Here is a 21,078-nt window from a genome sequence, read left to right on the forward strand (position 1 = left end):
TATACGTTGAAGTACTGTCCTTCCATCCCCCTGGAACTGATAAGTAAAGTGTATTTTCTTTCAACACAAACTCCAAAGGCCTGTGGCAGTCCTTAACCCATAGACAGTAGGAAAAGAATTGTAGCCACTGTTGAAAGTAACAACAAAAGAGCACAAACTCCAATTCAAGAATCACCATAAATAGATGCAGATTTACCCCTCAACTACAGCTAAATCAGGAGTTCTGACTCATAACATATCTACAGTATAGTAGACTGTATGATGACTTCTAATGACTCATAACATAACTACAGTATAGTAGAGGGGCTACTGAAAGTCAAACATATATTTTAAGAAGGTACTTTCTGGTTTGCTTCTCATTAAGAAGTAAACTGTCAAATGAGCATGCTGGGATTATATTATTTATACAATGTATATTAAAATGTAAAATAAAGCAAGAAGTGGGGCAATAATTAACAAATTACTATGTGATTTCCTTTCTTTTTTCTGTGCCCTGATAGCTATTATGATAAGCATTTTTTCTGGAACAGAGGTTTCCTTGAACTACTTGGTGCATGGGGTTTCCCAGAGGAATTAGGGTAATCAGGTGTATTTGTAAAAAGAAAAGGAGTACTTGTGGCACCTTAGAGACTAACCAATTTATTTGAGCATGAGCTTTCGTAAGCTACAGCTCACTTCATCGGATGCATACCGTGGAAACTGCAGCAGACTTTATATACACACAGAGAATATGAAATAATAGCTCCTCCCACCCCACTGTCCTGCTGGTAATAGCTTATCTAAAGTGATCATCAGGTTGGGCCATTTCCAGCACAAATCCAGGTTTTCTCACCCTCCACCCCCCCACACAAATTCACTCTCCTGCTGGTGATAGCCCATCCAAAGTGACAACTCTTTACACAATGTGCATGATAATCAAGTTGGGCCATTTCCTGCACAAATCCAGGTTCTCTCACCCCCCTCCCAAAAACCACACACACAAACTCACTATCCTGCTGGCAATAGCTCATCCAAAGTGACCATTCTCCCTACAATGTGCATGATAATCAAGGTGGGCCATTTCCAGCACAAATCCAGGTTTTCTCACACACCCCCCACCCCCATACGCACACAAACTCACTCTCCTGCTGGTAATAGCTCATCCAAACTGACCACTCTCCAAGTTTAAATCCAAGTTAAACCAGAACATCTGGGGGCGGGGGGTAGGAAAAAACAAGAGGAAATAGGCTACCTTGCATAATGACTTAGCCACTCCCAGTCTCTATTTAAGCCTAAAGCTATAAAGCCTAAAACCAACCTTCCACACAAACTTCCTCGTGGCTGGATTTTACTAAAACTAGACAAGCCATTTACAACGCACACTTTGCTTCTCTACAAAAGAAAAAGGACACTAAACTTTCTAAACCACTACATGCTACAAGGGGCCACAGCAATGGTTCCCTCAACCCACCTAGCAATATTGTTAACCTATCCAGCTATACTCTCAGCCCAGCAGAAGCTGCTGTTCTATCTCGGGGCCTCTCCTTCTGCCCCTCCACTCCCACGAACATGATACAGTTCTGTGGTGACCTAGAATCCTATTTTCAACGTCTCCGACTCAAGGAATATTTCCAAAGTACCTCTGAACAACATACTAATCCACAGAGGTCTCCCTACCAACACTACAGAAAGAGGGATTCTAAGTGGACTCCTCCTGAAGGTCGAAACAGCAGACTGGACTTCTACATAGAGTGCTTCCGCCGACGTGCACGGGCTGAAATTGTGGAAAAGCAGCATCACTTGCCCCATAACCTCAGCCATGCGGAACGCAATGCCATCCACAGCCTCAGAAACAACTCTGACATCATAATCAAAAAGGCTGACAAAGGAGGTGCTGTTGTCATCATGAATAGGTCAGAATATGAACAAGAGGCTGCTCGGCAGCTCTCCAACACGAGTTTCTACAAGCCATTACCCTATGATCCCACTGAGAGTTACCAAAAGCAACTACAGCATTTGCTCAAGAAACTTCCTGAAAAAGCACAAGATCAAATCCGCACAGACACACCCCTGGAACCCCGACCTGGGATATTCTATCTACTACCCAAGATCCATAAACCTGGAAATCCTGGGCGCCCCATCATCTCAGGCATTGGCACCCTGACAGCAGGATTGTCTGGCTATGTAGACTCCCTCCTCAGGCCCTACGCTACCAGCACTCCCAGCTACCTTCGAGACACCACTGACTTCCTGAGGAAACTTCAATCCATCGGTGATCTTCCTGATAACACCATCCTGGCCACCATGGATGTCGAAGCCCTCTACACCAACATTCCACACAAAGATGGACTACAAGCCATCAGGAACACTATCCCCGATAATGTCACGGCTAACCTGGTGGCTGAACTTTGTGACTTTGTCCTTACCCATAACTATTCCACATTTGGGGACAATGTATACCTTCAGATCAGCGGCACTGCTATGGGTACCCGCATGGCCCCACAGTATGCCAACATTTTTATGGCTGATTTAGAACAACGCTTCCTCAGCTCTCGTCCCCTAAAGCCCCTACTCTACTTGCGCTATATTGATGACATCTTCATCATCTGGACCCATGGAAAAGAAGCCCTTGAGGAATTCCACCATGATTTCAACAATTTCCATCCCACCACCAACCTCAGCCTGGTCCAGTCCACACAAGAGATCTACTTCCTGGACACTACAGTGCTAATAAACAATGGTCACATAAACACCACCCTATACCGGAAACCTACTGACCGCTATTCCTACCTGCATGCCTCCAGCTTTCACGATCCATCATCTACAGCCAAGCTCTGCGATACAACCGCATTTGCTCCAACCCCTCAGACAGAGACAAACACCTACAAGATCTCTGTCAAGCTTTCTTACAACTACAATACCCACCTGCAGAAGTAAAGAAACAGATTGATAGAGCCAGAAGAGTTCCCAGAAGTTACCTACTACAGGACAGGCCTAACAAAGAAAATAACAGAACGCCACTAGCCGTCACCTTCAGCCCCCAACTAAAACCCCTCCAACGCATTATTAAGGATCTACAACCTATCCTAAAGGATGACCCAACACTCTCACAAATCTTGGGAGACAGGCCAGTCCTTGCCTACAGACAGCCCCGCAACCTGAAGCAAATACTCACCAACAACCACATACCACACAACAGAACCACTAACCCAGGAACTTATCCTTGCAACAAAGCCCGTTGCCAATTGTGCCCACATATCTATTCAGGGGACACCATCACAGGGCCTAATAACATCAGCCACGCTATCAGAGGCTCGTTCACCTGCACATCTACCAATGTGATATATGCCATCATGTGCCAGCAATGCCCCTCTGCCATGTACATTGGTCAAACTGGACAGTCTCTACGTAAAAGAATAAATGGACACAAATCAGATGTCAAGAATTATAACATTCATAAACCAGTCGGAGAACACTTCAGTCTCTCTGGTCACGCAATCACAGACATGAAGGTCGCTATCTTAAAACAAAAAAACTTCAAATCCAGACTCCAGCGATAAACTGCTGAATTGGAATTCATTTGCAAATTGGATACTATTAATTTAGGCTTAAATAGAGACTGGGAGTGGCTAAGTCATTATGCAAGGTAGCCTATTTCCTCTTGTTTTTTCCTACCTCCCCCCCCCCCCACAGACGTTCTGGTTTAACTTGGATTTAAACTTGGAGAGTGGTCAGTTTGGATGAGCTATTACCAGCAGGAGAGTGAGTTTGTGTGTGTGGTTTTTGGGAGGGGGGTGAGGGGGTGAGAGAACCTGGATTTGTGCAGGAAATGGCCCAACTTGATTATCATGCACATTGTGTAAAGAGTTGTCACTTTGGATGGGCTATCACCAGCAGGAGAGTGAATTTGTGTGGGGGGGTGGAGGGTGAGAAAACCTGGATTTGTGCTGGAAATGGCCCAACCTGATGATCACTTTAGATAAGCTATTACCAGCAGGACAGTGGGGTGGGAAGAGGTATTGTTTCATATTCTCTGTGTGTATATAAAGTCTGCTGCAGTTTCCACGGTATGCATCCGATGAAGTGAGCTGTAGCTCACGAAAGCTCATGCTCAAATAAATTGGTTAGTCTCTAAGGTGCCACAAGTACTCCTTTTCTTTTTGCGAATACAGACTAACATGGCTGTTACTCTGAAAGGTGTATTTGTGTATGCAGTTATCTTATGTCTTTAATGACAGTGCTAATTAGACATGCACCTACCTATACACTTGCACACTTAATTCTTTATTTTGGTCCTATGCACTAATACAGTGGAGACTAGATTTTCAAAAACCTGATTCAGCTGAGAAGGAGCTAGTGCTAGAAACAGTGAAAATATGATTGTAATTTTTTTCTGTTTCTCTCCCCTCTTAGGGCTGTTAACTGTAATATTTCTCTTGATGCTTGTTACCTACTCACAAACTGGTGAACCCATATTTAAACCTTTCCAAAACATTCTTAGCTCTCTTATCAAAGTGCAGCATTATTATTTATTTATTTTTGTTTTGGTAGTGCCTGAGGACCAACCAAGATAGGCCCTACTGTTAATCCTCAATAGCCTTGAAAGGAAAACTATCCCTCCCCATTTCACAGATGAGAAAGCTGATACAGAGTTGAAGGACTTCCCCAAGGTTTCAGCGGGAGTAGTTTTACACCTTGGGGCTAGAATTCTAATAATTTTGGCTCTCACGACTATGTTCTGCTTAGTGGACCTCCCCATTCTTTAAATGAATAGTGGCTGAGGTGTCTGCACTGCTAAACAGATGTGTTTTTTACTAAAGCACATGAACTGTCTTGAGGTTTAAAAACACAGTGAAGACCAGGCACTTCAGTTTTACCTCCAGATAGCTCATGCATGTTAGGTGTATTTGTTTTTTGGTTTTTTACCACTGGGTGACTAATGCATGTGAGCTATCTGGAGGTTAAAAGAAAAAACAAAAAACCAAACCCATACCTCGGGCGGTAGTATAGTGCTGACCTCATCTAGTTTACATTATGGTAAAACTAACATGCATTGTCTTCACTCTGTTTTTACCCTAAGATAGTTCATGTGAACTTAGTTATCTTGTCATTAAAAGTGTACCTTTTTAGCAGCAAAGACATGGCCTAGGAAGGGCCTTGTACCACTCTACTATTATTACAGGTTAGAATGGTAAGACAAATCTTACTTGTATTTGTAGGCATCTTCAATATGAGATTCTGCTATACAGTCACATGAAGTTTATTTCATTGTCTCATGCTTTATAGTTTTTTATAGCACCACAAGAGTGAGGTGCTTTTGCAGACATGAAGAGGCAAGAAGGAATTACAGTCTAAACAGATAATGTAAAGTTGAATGATGCAGAGGATGGTATACAACAAAAAGCTAAGTGATTGATTGGAGAAGCTTAGCATGCATCTGGTTCCCTAATTTGTGTTGACATACAGATTAAGATATAATGTGAACACATGACGGTGTCAATAAACTAAGCTATGAGTGAGGAGCTAGGCAATGTTGATAAAAGATTTATACAGCACCATCAATATATTAATATCATGTCCCATCTCATTTGTGGCATTTCAGACCTTGAATCTGCCATTGGTTCAGGACTCAGTGCTTCCCATTCTGTGGCCTGGACCCTGGCACCTTTTTGGGGGTGGGAGTGAAGGGAAGCAAGAGAATTTTATTGGCAGGCTAGCTTTAAAAAAACAAAACCCTGTATTTGGAATTGCTCCATGTTTTGGAACAATAGAATAAGTCCTAGGGGGAATGGACTAGTGGTCAGAGTGCAAGTGAGGTAATCAGAAATACATGATAAATACAGGAATCTAGAAAACAACTGGATATCCTCGAGAATACAGTTCATAACTTTGTTCCAACAAGTGTCTGATATTAGACCTAGTTGGGACAATGCGTTCACCAAATGCTCATAGAAACATAGCGAGTGCTGTGTTCCTTTTCATCAGCTGGATTATTTCTATAGTGGAAAATGGTGTAGACTAAACAGGTGGGTTGGCACCATCTGAATGGTCTCTATGAGACCTAGAGATTTGACAAAACTTGTGGAAAAATTTCAACAAAATCTCTCCCTCTCCCCAAATTTTTACTAGTTTTGTTCCATTGCAGTAGCACCAAGTGGTTAACAGTCACCAACTTGAATTTCATCAAGGTTTAAACTTACCATCCCTGCAGAGAGATGGGTGTCCCTGAAACATTCTGAACTTTATCTTCACTGAAAGGGAGAGCTTTAGTTAGCTTCCTTTTTTCCTTCCTCTCTGACAATCTATCACTTAGGGTGGCATTGGACCTCACAGGCCAGGATTCTCAATTCCATCCTAGTTTTTAAGGTAACTATAAGCCACAAGTTTCAGAGTAGCAGCCGTGTTAGTCTGTATTCGCAAAAAGAAAAGGAGTACTCGTGGCACCTTAGAGACTAACCAATTTATTTGAGCATAAGCTTTTGTTAGCTACAGTTCACTTCATCAGATGCTTATGCTCAAATAAATTGGTTAGTCTCTAAGGTGCCACGAGTACTCCTTTTCTATAAGCCACAACTCTCCCTACCTAATTAAAAATATTTCTAATATACAGTGCATATTAGGTATGATCCCTCTGAAGACAATAGCAAAACTTTCATTCACTGCATTTGGAAACATGATCAGGCCTAAAATCTTGAGTGTCTACATATATTATACTACTGTGGTGTCAGGGTGGAAGTTTTGGCCCCTCTCCAATGGGCTTGTGAAAACCTGTTCCTTCAATGTTGTGTGGCTGAACAACCAAACGAGCTCTGTCTTCTGTTTTGAACTGAAGCAGATTTTAATTAGCAGGTGCTAACTGGATGGGTATCACCACATACTGTGTTTCTGCATGCTCTGAACTCTTGTCTTCTAACAAAGTTTTCATTCCTTTTTATGAAAAAGGTTTTTTTGCTTAACAATTTCTAGTTATCAAGTAAAATTTTGTATATTTATACCAGTGCAGGTACCAAATATTATTTTTTACCTACAAGCCACCAAATACACTGGGTGCAACTGAACCAGTTATTTCATCAATATTAATTCTAAAAATAGTGTTTTAACTGTTGGTAAGAGTCGTGTGTGGGGAAAAAATAGCTTATTGAGCAGATAAGTGTATAAAATAAATTCACAGTTGGAAAAACAATTCTAAAATCTCTTCCTTGAAGCTGTAAACTTCTGTAAGACTTCAGAAAATTATCTGAATAAGATATACAGCTAATTTCCTCCTGTCCTACTTGTCCTTATAGACACACAGATTTTAGCACCAGAAGGGACCAGTATGGCCACCTAGTCTGACCTCCTGTGTAATACTGGCCATAGAATTTCATCCAAGGATTCCTACACAGAGCCAAAAAAATGTGTGGTTGAACTTCTTCTCAGAGATGCCTGCTTTCCCTTGTGGTCCTGCCTGCTCTGTCTCTTGTAAAGGGTCTCTTTGTATTATTACTATGATAACGTTTAAGCTTCTTCAGCAGATGAGGACTAAGGTGGCAGTGTATGTTCGCAAGTAGCAGATGTTGCCTCATTTAAGACAATTTGGCAATATTTGCTTGTTACATATATCAACTGTCATTGTCTGGTGGTTTATTCTTCCAGTTCTAAGAAGTCTTGTTATAAGAAAGCAGCCACCCTCTTTACAGAATTGTTTACTTGCTTATTTTCATGCTAAGAAAAGGGTTACATTAAAAAGATATTTGTTTGTTGATCACAACATTTTCCACTCTGTTTTTTTTTTTCACACATGTGGAATGATGATGATTGCTTTGCAACAAAGATAGCACTGTTGTCATATCTGGAACTGAAAGAGGCCTTTGAACCATGGCCAGAATCAGACCACGATGGAAAAAGATGAAGCTCTAAAACAATACAACTGGCATATCTCTCTGTAGATTTATAGTGTGATCTTACCATAATATGAGAACGTGCTAACCTCCTGTTGAACTCTGCAAGAGGAAATGACTAATGCAAGGAGATAGTTGATACAATATTTATATTGGACAAAATTTATAAACTATCTTAAGCCAATTCTATAGCACAGGAAGTAGAGTCTTTATTCAGTTTCCTACAGAGATGTTGTTAAACACTTTTTCTTAATCAAATAATTTAATACATAAATCTTTTGTCAGTGCCAGAAAGCTTAATTTTTTTAAAACTAAGCATGTTCTGGGTTTTCTTGGTGACCTGTAAAACTTGAACTCTGAGATGTATGAACTGTGCATATTGACACAGAGTCAACACCATCAATCAGAAATGGTTTGTAATGCACCTGTAAGAACCACCACATGTTCCTGGTAAAGGTCTCAAAAAGACTTAAGCAACAACATTCAAACACAAGCAGCTAAAGCTAGGCACTTTATTCCCAGTGTAGGGACCTGAATGAAAAGGTGTCTTGATAATCAGAGATATTGAGTATCCACAGCTCCCATGAAGTTTCCTCAGCAAAGGAATCCATTTCCTTCTTCCACGCCCATTTTAATTATTTTTCTTCCATGCTGCCAGCTGTGTGTGGAAAGCACCCTCTCCAACACCAGTGTGCCAGGCCTTCGCCCATTTCTCAGACCAGTCCCTCTTCTTCCCACATCACTAACCCACATCAGTAAAATGTCCTTTCTGCCCTAGTGAATTGTCAGATGGGAGATGGGGAGGGGGAAAAGATTAAAAAACAAAACACAACACACACACACACACACACACGCCCCAGTTGCCCATTCCTTCTGGGTCTCCTAGTGCATCCTTGAGGCAGGGTTTTTTATTTTTATATAGTGTCAGCCATATCTCCATTTAACTAGCTTTTGTAGTGGTTAGAATACAAGGTAATTTTGCATCATCTAATGTAAACTGGAGAGAGTACTTTGCAAACATTGCATTTTTTTTCCCTATTCCTGTCTTCTTTGGAAAGTATTTTGGTTTTGTTCATTCACTGATGTTTCCAAACCTTCATCTTTTTGTTCTGTACGTTTTTTTTTCTCCATCCACAGATACTATCTTGGTTTACGGTGCAAGTTCTCCTTGCACATTGTTTGATCTCCTTTGCAGAGTTTGCCAGTGTTTCCATTAGCCCACCATACTAATAACTGTGACCTCCTTAGACATTTGCCTGCTCAGAAAGGATTATGAATTTGTAACAGTGTAAATATGCTTTGCTTGCAATCTACAAATTAATCACATCAGGTGAGGCAGGCAGTTGCCTAACCCCTGGTGGCAGGCCAGAGTTTTAATTGTACTTATATATACAGCATAATTATAATACAGGGAGCCGTTAAGATTGATTTTACTCAATTAAATTGTATTTATTTGTTACTTGATTTTCCCCTCCTAAGTGTAAACATCAACGTTGATTTCCAGGATGAAAACAAAATGCACCAGTGTCATGGTTACACTAGACCATTAATGATGAGAGTTAGGAAGGGGGATGACTATTTTCCATATAGAATAGTGTGAATACATCCCACCCCTTGGTTTGAGCCAGTATCACCTGTTATTGACCAAGAAGTTGATAATCCTTGCATGAAGTATCTTGCTGCTTGCTGTAGATAATTGAACCCATAATCTTTCACCATTTTCTTTCCTCTCTCAGGATGAGTCAACGGGAGAAATCACTTTCTACATGAAGGGAGCCGATGTAGTCATGGCTGGCATCGTGCAGTACAATGACTGGCTAGAGGAAGAGGTACAAAGTGGTCTCACTTTCTTAGGCGTAGAATATTTACTTCTTCAGGCAGATGCTGCTTGTTCCATGGCAACACATCACTAAGCCCTTCTGACATTACGTTGGTGAAGCAGGCTGAGGTAGCTGTTAAAATGTATGCAGGAAAAAGATTGTTTGGTTTAGCATTTTGGTTGGATTAACCTGTAGCCAGAAATACAGATACAGTATTAGTCAATGTAAGGAAGCCATGTGGTGAATTCAACCCATTTAGTCCAGGATAACTCTGGTAAACAAAATGGACGTTGTCCAGGTTTCTCGTTCTTTGTCTGGTAATTCCTCTTTCTCACAAGATTTATCTTGGGTAACTGGGCCTGATTCTGCACTTGGCTTTATTTTAAACTGCTGGGTCTGTTTACTTTTTGGAAAACCAAGAATTGCATTTTGATTTTAAGTCTTTCTGAACCTCCCTGCTTAAACCCATTCCATCGTATTGCTGGTAATGGTGAACAGTCTCCACAATAGCAGATATAAATGGTTCTTTTTCTATTTGACTACGTAGGAATATTGTAGTGTCTCTTTAAATAGTTTGTGAACAAAAGATACAGTACTTATTGAAACCAATGGGCTTGGATCCCTTCTTACTTTGGTATATATTCAAAGTAACTGAGCTCAGTGGAGTAACTGAAGCCAATGGAGTTGCTTATGCCAGTTTGACACTGCTGTGAGAGGAGCATCGTTCCAGATCAGTTGTACAGCCTACAAATAGAATTTGAGATCTCCTCTTCCCTGGTTACTTTATCATGCTGTTTATCTGATGCTATGTATTCAACTGGGTTGTTTGACTGGAACAATTATTTTGTTAGCATCGTATCTACTGTTACAATCTCTGAATCAGTTAAGTTGTGATGTGGGTGATCATTTACAATATGACACTTCTTTCCAGTGTGGTAACATGGCTAGGGAAGGCCTGAGGGTCCTTGTTGTAGCGAAGAAGTCCCTGACTGAGGAACAGTATCAAGACTTTGAAGTAAGTTTGTATTTTTATAATCATGTAAGTGATGCCCACAGAGTTCTGATTTATAGTATCTGCTTTCATCTCCCCACTCGTTATGTCCTAATCACCATCATGTTGCTCTTGTAATCAGCTGGAGGTGTCTACTGAGTGGTGTGTACTACTCCCTAGGCCATTGCTTCTGCCATCTCCACAAGTTCCCATTCTAGGGATTGATTCCACAGGAGTTGCAGCCCAGGAATCCTGCCCCGTAGACTTCTGTTGTTGCCATTTTACTTCTGCCAACATTCAGTGCTGCGTAGCCATGTTTAAATTTACTGAAATAACCTGTGTTGACATTTTGAATCTTCAATTTTGTATCCTGACATTTGCAAAACAAGAGAGAGTCAAAGAATCCTGTGTACTTTCAGGTGTTTTGGAAATGGGGGCTCCAGTTGCTTGTGTATGTGACTCCGGCAGATTGATTTGTCTATTTACCACAATCTGGTCTAGATGAGCCAAATTTCAAGATCCACCTTCAAAATAGCACTTGCAAATTTTGTGTATACTGACGAATTATTTGTGAGCACAGATCAGATAACTCTGCATCTAACTGGCAGATTTGCATAAGCGTACCAGGAAAGATTTGTTTAGCCTCATTTGTCTTTGCACTGTAGAGTTAACGTTAACCAGTCATTACAGAGGACAGCCTTGAGGTGGACTTAGCCTATGGCCTTCAGAGGCCTGAGTTGTGTCGTGTTGTTTAATCCTGTATTCCACAGACACACAAACACTCCTAGTTTGAATTACAGTGACTGGGTTTTTGTCTTGTGCTATTCTCAGGCACGCTATGTTCAGGCGAAGCTAAGTGTGCACGATCGCTCGCTGAAGGTAGCCACTGTGATTGAGAGCCTGGAAATGGAGATGGAGTTGCTGTGTCTGACTGGAGTGGAGGATCAGCTGCAGGCAGATGTCAGACCCACTCTGGAGACCCTGAGAAACGCTGGCATTAAGGTTTGGCTAACCTAGAAATGGAATGCGGAACCTCAGTGTAACTGACACTGCAGTTGATGATAATGGCCAGACAGTTGCGGGGAGACTCTCTGGAATGTAACATTTGGAGTAAATGGGTCTGTCAGATGATAAACCCCCATAAAATTGTGATCTCCATTGAGTGTGACTGTTGCAATAGGTGAGCAGCAGTGATAAGTGAAAAATTCTTTTTCTATTGGCTGTAGAATAAGACGCCAGCAACAAAGAAACTCTATATATATTATTCAGTCCAGAAACAACCTTATTATCTAATGTTGGTCTGCTCTGTTGGTTAATGGAAGTGCAACAGGACATGAAAATGATGACCCCATGTGCTCTGATTCAATGATTATATCATGTTATCATCTAATAGCTAGCTAATATTTTTGTACAGCGCTTTGACTATATAAAGCATTGTAAGTGCTGAGTACTAGCTGAGCACCTTAAAATGTGTCACCATCACCCAAAATTTTTTAATATACGAAGAAACCAAATATGCAGACAGAATAGTATATATCAAAGGTAAGTATAAAGAGTCAGCCAAGCTAGTCTTGTAAGTGGCTGCAGTTAAAGTTAGCTCGGCTTTATTTCCTTTCTCTTCTGGCACCCAAATTATAATGTGCAAGTTTTTGAGCACTGAAGTTGAACCACACAACTATGAATTTTTATGCCTTGATATATAGCCACCAGAGGGTGTCTGAACCAAAAAGAATAATTCACAAGGATTTTTTTTATGCCTTCTAGCTTTATATATCTCCACCACTTGTGCACCTACAGAATTAGCCATACATAGATGGGCAAAGCCAGGGATGATTATGGTTTGACTCTGCCTTTGCCCAAAATCTTGTCAGTCAAGTTCTAGGTTTACAAAATCAGGGGTGATCTGGAACTAGCACTCACAGTTGGGGGTGAAGAGTTGGATAAAAGGTTACCATTCTGGTTCCCTATTTCAAACAGTAAATAAACAAAGCCTCACTTTGTATTGCAGACTCAAAACTAGGCTGTTTCAGATCCAGTACCCAGTTTACCTGAATTCACAAAGTTGTTGTTTTTTCTTGGGGGGGCGGGGAAGTCCTCAATATACAGTTTTAACTTTGATGCCATCTCTAATATCAACATAACTTTGCACATGTCACTGAGTAGGTCAAACAAACAGAATGCAGTTCCCATAGTTTCCATAGCAATATTTTGATTTTTATTAGTTAAGTCTTGACTGTTTGGTCCAAAAATGTTTGTTTTGTTAACTTGGCTAAAGTCACTGCCTTCATGCTGAATGGATAGCCCTGTTAGTGACTGCATACATATTGCTGCAATTTAGATGTTCTGCTGCTCATGTTCTTTGGGATTCTGCATGTCAGTAGAGAATGAAGACTGAAGGCAGTTTTGTAATTCATTCTGGAGCTATCTGTTTTCTTTATTTCTTTATTATACTATCTTGTTAATTACAATAAGTGTCCTACCTCGTTTTTAGCTTATTAAACTCCTTTTAGTGAATGAAACAAACAAGTGGATCCTTATTTGATCTGCTCCAACAGGGGAAGGCCTGGAGGGAATTAAAAGCACCAGGTAAAGAATAGCCAAAACCCCAATCATTAATATTGTTGAGAAAATTCCCTTCCAGATTATAGCAAATATCGGTCAGCACTGCTGACTGCTTTCTAGTGTCCTCGTTTAATGACTGAATTGTTTTCATATACACTGTCTTCATTGTCCTTTAATTAGGGCAACGGAACAGCTTCCATACAAGGAAAGATTAAAAAGACTGGGACTGTTAAGCCTAGAAAAGAGACCACTAAGGGGGAATGATAGAGACCTATAAAGTCATGGTGTGGAGAGAGGGGAAGTGGTGTTTACTCCTTCACACAATGCAAGAACCATGGGTCACACAATGAAATTAATAGGCAGCAGGTTTCAAACAAACGTAAGGAAGTACTTCTTCACACAACTCATGGTCAACCTATGAAACTCATTGCCAGTGGATGTTGTGGGGGTTCAAAAAAGAACTGGATAAGTTCATGGAGGATAGGTCTATCTATGGCTATTAGCCAAGAGGGTCAGGGACACAGCCTCATGCTGTGAGTGTCCCTAAACCCTCTGCCTGCGAGAAGCTGGGACTGGACAGCAGAGGATGAATCTCTCTTCTGTTCAGTCCCTCTGAAGCAGCTGGCACTGGCCACTGTTGGAAGACAAGATAGTGGGGTAGATGGACCATAGGTAAGACCCAGTGTGGCCATTCTTATGTTTAGTTTGTTCCACACACACAAGGGTGGTGAGCTAACTGCAGTTGCATCATCTATATTTCAGGCAGGGCCATGCAGGATCTATTTGCAGCGGGGGCTAAAGATTTCTGTCTAAAACTTGCTGAGGATGGGGAGACATTCAAAGGGTCTGCCTCTTCAATTTATGTTTTGTGTTTTATCAGTGAAGTCTTGAAATGCCAGGTGGAAAAATGTGCACATTTCTTAACCCACTGTATACTGAAGCATTTTTCAAACCCCTCAGTTCCTCTGTGAGTAGGGGAATTCCCTGCCCTTTTTAAATGGGATTCTGTTGTAGAGGAATTTGTTGAACACCACACACGTTCTGTTGTAAATATGGTCTATTTGCATGCATAAGACCCCAGAGTTCCTAGAAGTTCCCTGTAAACATAGTGTGTGTTAGGTTTTGTGTTTATTTGGGGATATAAAAATACTTTGAATTTCAGGTGTGGATGCTGACAGGGGATAAGCTAGAAACAGCTACTTGTACAGCGAAAAATGCTCATTTGGTGACCAGAACCCAGGACATTCATATATTCAGATTGGTGAGTAGTGTACACTTATTCCCTGTGGGTGAAATTCACCCCTCTCTGGACTTGGTTAAGAATTAAGTGGAGGATCAGAAGGGATAGAATACCCCAATCTATAGGCAGGCTATTGTGCATTACTTCCATGGTGCTTCCTCCAGCCTGTGGCCTGGAATAATGGCTACTGCTCTGCACTCCCTACAAGGGTGGTTCCTGGCCAGTGATTTAGCGTAAGCAGGATACACACCTACCTCAGATCTCCCCTCGAGTCTGATCCTCCACCTATCAAAGTCAGTGGCAAAGCTCCCATTGACTTCAGTAGTGCTGGATTTACCCTCTGTGCTGCTCTGTTTGGAGCTAGCATGGAGCCCCTGCAGCATGCAAGAGTAAAGTGTCTTCCTCCCTTCCACACAGGGCTGTTCTGCCACACTGCAATGGTGGTTTGGCATCATGGAGGGCCTTGAGTGGGCACTATGCCAATAGATCACTTCAGTCCCATGAGCAGAGATAATAGTGAAATTGGGCAGGTCACTGACGATACTTGAGATTTACAGTTTTTGAAGTTCCAGGAGGACCGTGTAATAACTATGTAATTTCTCCTCATGGTTCCAAAAATACTCAGAGGGCATCCCTTAGTCCAGTGGTTCTTAACCTTTACTGCAGCATTCACCCCTTTGGTTCTCAAAATATGTTCTCGCACCCCTTATCAAAAATCATTGAAGTAGGTCAGTTCTTTAAACCTAGAAATATTTTTCTATTTGTATATTACAGTAATCATTAAAAATGTATAATTTTAATAAATACATAAGTTTGATGAAACAAAGTAGTTGTTCTTACATACCTGTGCTTAATTTGTGTTTTCAATGATTTACTTTCTAAAAAAATCTGGCATGTCTTGCACTCCCAGAAAGGGCATCAGTCCCCAGACTGTTGCCTCATCACCTGACCACTGCAGGAGTCATGTAACCCTAAAACCAGCACACACCTTGGGCCGTTTATTTCAGCCCTCATGAGCAAAGGCCCTTGTGTAACTGTGCTGTTCATTTCTGCAAACACTAATAAGAAACCTAGGGTTGATTTTCCAAAGTCTCAGCAAAAAATGATGTGATGCATATTTCATAAGAAGATTGGTTAATTTCTGTTCTTTCAAATACAGTTTTAGGCCCAAGTCTTCAAGATTCTTGTGCATATTCAAACCCCACTCCCTGACAAGGGAATGAGAATTGAGGTTTGCACACAAAGAGGGCAATAGGGATGGGGATGTAAACCCCAGTTTACACACACACACACACGAAACTTGAAAATGTGGACTTTAATTTCCCCCCGGTTTTTTTGGTTCTCTTTTTAGTCAGAAGTATGTTTGATAACCTGATTGATTTGCCAGCGTCCTGGAGTATGTGTTCAGGATTGTATTAATTTATTTTGTTCTCGCCAATCACATACTTTCTCAGCTTCTGTGCTCATTTCCAGGTGACTAACCGCGGAGAAGCTCATTTGGAGCTGAATGCGTTCCGTCGGAAACATGACTGTGCGCTTGTGATTTCTGGTGACTCGCTAGAGGTAAGCTTCGAACTCTTATGACATCTGTATAGGAGTCCCAAGGGTATTATGTGTGTGATTTGGTTTAGGGAAATATATGCCGTATAATCATCTTTGAAACTTCCGTCTCCTGTAAAACAGGTGTGTCTGAAATACTATGAGTACGAGTTCATGGAGTTGGCTTGCCAATGTCCAGCTGTGGTATGCTGCCGATGTGCCCCCACACAGAAGGCCCAGATTGTGCGCTTGCTTAAGGAAAGAACTGGCAAACTGACCTGCGCTGTAGGTGAGGAACGCAAGAGAAACTCTAACTTATGGTATCGCTATCCATTGCAGTCTCATTTTTATATTCACTTTTCTTTTAATTAATTTTTAAGACATTGAAGAGAAACGGATTCAACTCTTCTCAAACGGAGGGAAAAACATACAAGTCTGCTTTCCTTTAGTTAAAAATTAATAGATCATTTTTAGTATTAATTTTTTTTCTGAATATACAGTACACTATTTTCTTTTCCTGATCTAAGTGCTCAGCAAAGAAAAAACAAGGGCCTTTGTCCTCTTGCTCTTTATTGCGTAAACAAGCCTGAAAGATTATTTTTATTGTTATTATTTAATTCTGCTTTTTTTACATATACTAGAAATTGAGGTCAAACCTATAAAATGTTTTATATTAGATATGAATTTAAAAACATTAGCTCCCCCTATAAAATCAAGTACTTAAAGTACATAAGTATTATGAAGTCAGTTGGTCTACTCATGTGCTTAAAACTAAGCATATACTTAAAGTGCTGTGCTGAATTACAGTCATATAGAGAATATAAACCCATATGCTTTAGGGCATAAACCAGCCACTAACTGCTGAAGTTAGGAAGAAATTTCCTTTATTATTATGTAAGACCTGTGTTGCCTGGTATGGCAACTCTTCTGTTTTCGAACTAAGCAGTCTTCTTTCATTTCATGACGGAAGTGGAAATATTTTGTGACACCTCGTGACATCAGTGGTAACAAGAAATAACAAATAAAATGAAAGTGTTTTGTGGAATAACCTATAAACTAAACTGTGCATATTCATGATTTTTTTTGGCAGGGGGGAGGGCAGAAAAACTTCACAAATATTGAGGTTGGGTTTCACAAAAAGAAGAGTTCACATTTCATATGGAAAAATTATTCATTGTGAAGCTAGAGAGACAAAGGTGTGTGAGGTAATATCTTTTTTTGGCCCAATAAAAAATATTACCTCACTGACCGTTCTCACTCTCATATCCTGGGATGAACACGGCTGCAACAACACTCATTTTGAAGCTCTAATTCTAAGCCAAGCTGCTAACTTTACTTCAATATTCTGGATGAAATTTCATGGCCTGTGTTATACAGGAGGTCAGATTAAATGATCTAGTGCTCCATTCTGGCCTTAAGATCCTACGAATCTATGAAAAATTGTGCAAGACATTTGAACACCCAATTCCTATTTAAAATTGAGGGCATCCACTCCTTCTAGCTCACTTTGAACATGTCAAGCCTGATGATTTTATTCTAATTCCCCATGGGCTAACATCCTTTCTGACTGTAAAGTTTATGAATTTATTAATTTAGCTACATTCAATTGCTATAATAAGTGGCTCTCTTACCATATTCCCTGTCCTTTCTCTGTGCTCTAACATGCAGGTGATGGAGGGAATGATGTCAGCATGATTCAAGAAGCTGACTGTGGTGTTGGGGTTGAAGGAAAGGTGAGACTATGAAACACACATCACATTTGATACGATTTGTCATATAAATGCAGAGGCTGATTTCCAAGTGCCCCTTTTATTGAATCCTTGTTGATTCATGTCATAGAGAGAGCACCTGCCTTGAGAAGAAAAGACATTGGGCCAAAAACACTGGCCCTTTTCAGGTTAGGATGAAAAATAGGCAGTGATTTAGCAAAACTCATGTTGATATTTACTAGAGGATTCCACATAGTCAAACCTGGCTATTTCATTCTTGCTTCATCACTATAAATAGATGCTCAAAACATTTGAGTTGTAGCTGGTTCTATAACATATTCATTAGAACTGTTTTGTATTAATTTGGAAAACAGTGACATTGGCTCAGGAGTCCACCACTTTACTGTACAGAATACCTACATACCTTGGAACCAGAGGAATGCATTTGCAAAGAGTGTAAAGGCTGTGCATGAAATGGGCCAAAAAATAAAATCAAGGCTGTTTGAAAGCAACCTTGTGAGCCTAAAAGGTTGTGTTATAACTCATTTGCTGGCCCAGTAAATGGTGGTATCCTATTATCTCTCATAGCCACTGCAGTACACTTCTCATCCAGACATTTTCATTTGAGTACTTGTGGTACTGACAGTGGGTATGTTCCCGATATAGCATCTGGTAACATAGGTGATGTTAGTGCCACACTAACATGCATGCTGTGAACCGTAATTCACAGACGTTCCTTCTGGGTTTGAACCATGAAACCAAATAGGAATTGTCCTTGTATGGTCTTTTCATTCGTTGCGTGAGTGTTGGGGGCGGGAGATAGAGGAAATCGGGGAAGCAGCTGGGGGCTGAGAGAAGAAATAGAGATGCTAAGATAATGTTTTTTCCTCATCCAGTCCTGTTAAAATAAATATATATATATTGGGGGGAGGGGAAGTGGGCAGAGTTGGTATTTTTACTGTCAATACTGTTTAGGCATGTATTAACATGAATGGTGTTTCTTAATCTTATGTAATCTTGTGATCTCATGGTCTTTGATTTATTACCCTACATAGGAAGGAAAACAAGCATCCCTTGCAGCAGATTTCTCTATCACTCAGTTTAAACATCTGGGTCGGTTACTGATGGTGCATGGAAGGAACAGCTACAAAAGATCTGCAGCTCTCAGCCAGTTTGTGATCCACAGAAGCTTGTGTATCAGTACGATGCAGGTGAATGGACTGGTCCATCTTGGCGGGGCGTGTGTGTGTGATGGGGGAGGGAATGTGAAAAGTTCAAAAAACAAGCTTTGCATTTCGCATTTGACACAGTCCCTGGCTCTCCTTGGAACTATAGTGGGCTTGATCTTGAAAAAAGGGTAACTTTTTTGCATGAGAAGAGGCTCGCCTCCATGTAAAGGTGTTTCCATTTTTGAACAGTCAGCAATTTTTTTTCAAAATATTATTTTACTTTATTTTGGGAACAAAACAACATCAAACATCAAACATCAAAAACGTGTGAGCTTGGAGATTTCACATATATGTCAGTGTGACAACAGCCATTCCATGGAAATCTTATAAAATATTGTATTTCTTCAGGTTTCAGAGTAGCAGCCATGTTAGTCTGTATTCACAAAAAGAACAGGAGGACTTGTGGCACCTTAGAGACTAACCAATTTATTTGAGCATAAGCTTTCATGAGCTTTCTTCAGTATGAAATGGCTCCTAAAGCCTCTCTTCAGCAAGTTACTTAAGAATGTATAACTTTAAGCACATGAGGAGCCCCACTGAACTCGATGGAACGTCTCGTGTGCCTAAAGTTAGGTACCTTGCTGAATCAGGGCCTACTAAAAGCTCAGTCCTATAGGGTGCTGAGCACTTTAGGGAGGTGCTGACCTCATTAGGAGTTGAGGCATGTGTTACCCACATTAAGTGCTCCGCATCTTGCTAAACTGAGCCAAAAGAGATTGACTTCAGTGGGAAAAAGAATGGGGTCCTCAATGACAAAATATGTTTTGTGTTCATAGAATTTCGGGTATTTTTCATCATGTTTGCACAACTTCAGTATTGAGCAAGCAAGATTGATGTGTATTTGTCAGTTGATTAAAAACAATAGGTTGCGTTAGACTGAGATAGTTTAAAGAAACATATGAGTTCATGAGCAGAATTCTGTCTTCAGCTATGAGGGCAAGATTCTTGGACATATTTGGTGACAGTGGTTACTGTTTGGAAGTTTTTCTTTCAAGCCATAAGACTGCTGACAAATACATCTCTTTTAAACAAACATTTTTCAGTAAAATACGGGATCATTCCTGTTTTTGAGAATGCAGGTACCACCCCCATTCTGAGGTCAAAAGTCCATGCTGGAGTTTCTCTTTCCTTTGTCTCCATCACTAAGTGCTAATACATTTTACATTGTGAAAACATTGTGAGCTACACATATCTAAACCCCTGTCCTTTAGGACATCTGGATGAAAACAACGGGCTTTAGATGAAACACTCCAACCTCTCTTTTTGCGGGATTATATAAAGAGAAGTTTACCAAAAGGGTTCAGTTCTTCACAGTTTGCTGTTAAATATTCTCCTTCATCCAAGTTTTGTGCAGGAATCAAGGGAACGGTTTTACAGTCTCCTGTCTTCATCTAAAGAATTTTGAGTCTACTTCAAATACTTTTCAGTTTGGATAAAGTAGGATTTATCAAATATAACTTACACTGCAGCTTTTGAAGCCTGACAGTCCTTTTCTTTTCTTTGCTAGGCTGTCTTCTCATCGGTGTTTTACTTTGCATCAGTTCCTCTCTACCAGGGTTTCCTCATTATTGGGTAAGAGCAAAATTGTTCAGGAAAAAAATGTGAAAACCCTGTGCAAAATGAATAGATTCCTGTCTGAAAAGTGATACGTGTGGAAGTTTATCAGAGGTATGCAAGTCTCCTTAGTATGTGTACTGGTAAGTGCTCAGTAGTGCTCTTCATTGATGCCTACTGCAAATGCCACTTCAGAAACTGGAGAGAAAGTTTCATCCCTGTTCCAGCCCCTGTATGCTGTTGTAAAAGGCGGGGTAGTGTAAAGGGGCTCTAAAAGCCCTGGATCTGGCCAAAGAAGAATTCCCCTGGTTCAGGAACTGAGGAAGACAGAAGCAGGCTATCTTCTAGTGATGTCTTTGTGAGCCCATGACACAGGATTGTGGCAAGGGTGAGGCTGCAGCACACAATGCTGTGGAGATTCTGGGCCGCAGTACTACCCATAAGAAGCTAGGCAAAGGCTGTGTCACCTGCATAGCCTGCCGGGGGACCTTTGTATCTCCCTCTGAGCAGCCCAGAATAAGGAAGGTATAAAGGTGGCTTAAAGTCACCTTAGTCCTCCTCCTCCCTCTGGGCTC

The 21,078-nt window shown here is 40.7% G+C and overlaps 1 protein-coding gene across 2 annotated transcripts in view; it reads left to right on the forward strand.

Annotated features, from left to right (window-relative positions):
* Positions 1-21,078, forward strand: part of ATP9A (ATPase phospholipid transporting 9A) — a 94,767-nt gene that overhangs the window by 64,234 nt on the left and 9,455 nt on the right. For both annotated transcript variants that reach the window (XM_073309381.2, XM_073309379.2), the window contains exons 16-24: positions 9,596-9,688; positions 10,611-10,694; positions 11,502-11,672; positions 14,395-14,493; positions 15,946-16,035; positions 16,156-16,300; positions 17,680-17,744; positions 18,776-18,931; positions 20,457-20,521. In XM_073309381.2, the coding sequence (XP_073165482.2) occupies positions 9,596-9,688; positions 10,611-10,694; positions 11,502-11,672; positions 14,395-14,493; positions 15,946-16,035; positions 16,156-16,300; positions 17,680-17,744; positions 18,776-18,931; positions 20,457-20,521 (968 nt within the window). The remainder of the gene's footprint in view (positions 1-9,595; positions 9,689-10,610; positions 10,695-11,501; positions 11,673-14,394; positions 14,494-15,945; positions 16,036-16,155; positions 16,301-17,679; positions 17,745-18,775; positions 18,932-20,456; positions 20,522-21,078) is intronic.

This window comes from Lepidochelys kempii, chromosome 13 (genome assembly GCF_965140285.1).
Source record: "Lepidochelys kempii isolate rLepKem1 chromosome 13, rLepKem1.hap1, whole genome shotgun sequence".
Taxonomy (NCBI): Eukaryota; Metazoa; Chordata; order Testudines; family Cheloniidae; genus Lepidochelys; species Lepidochelys kempii.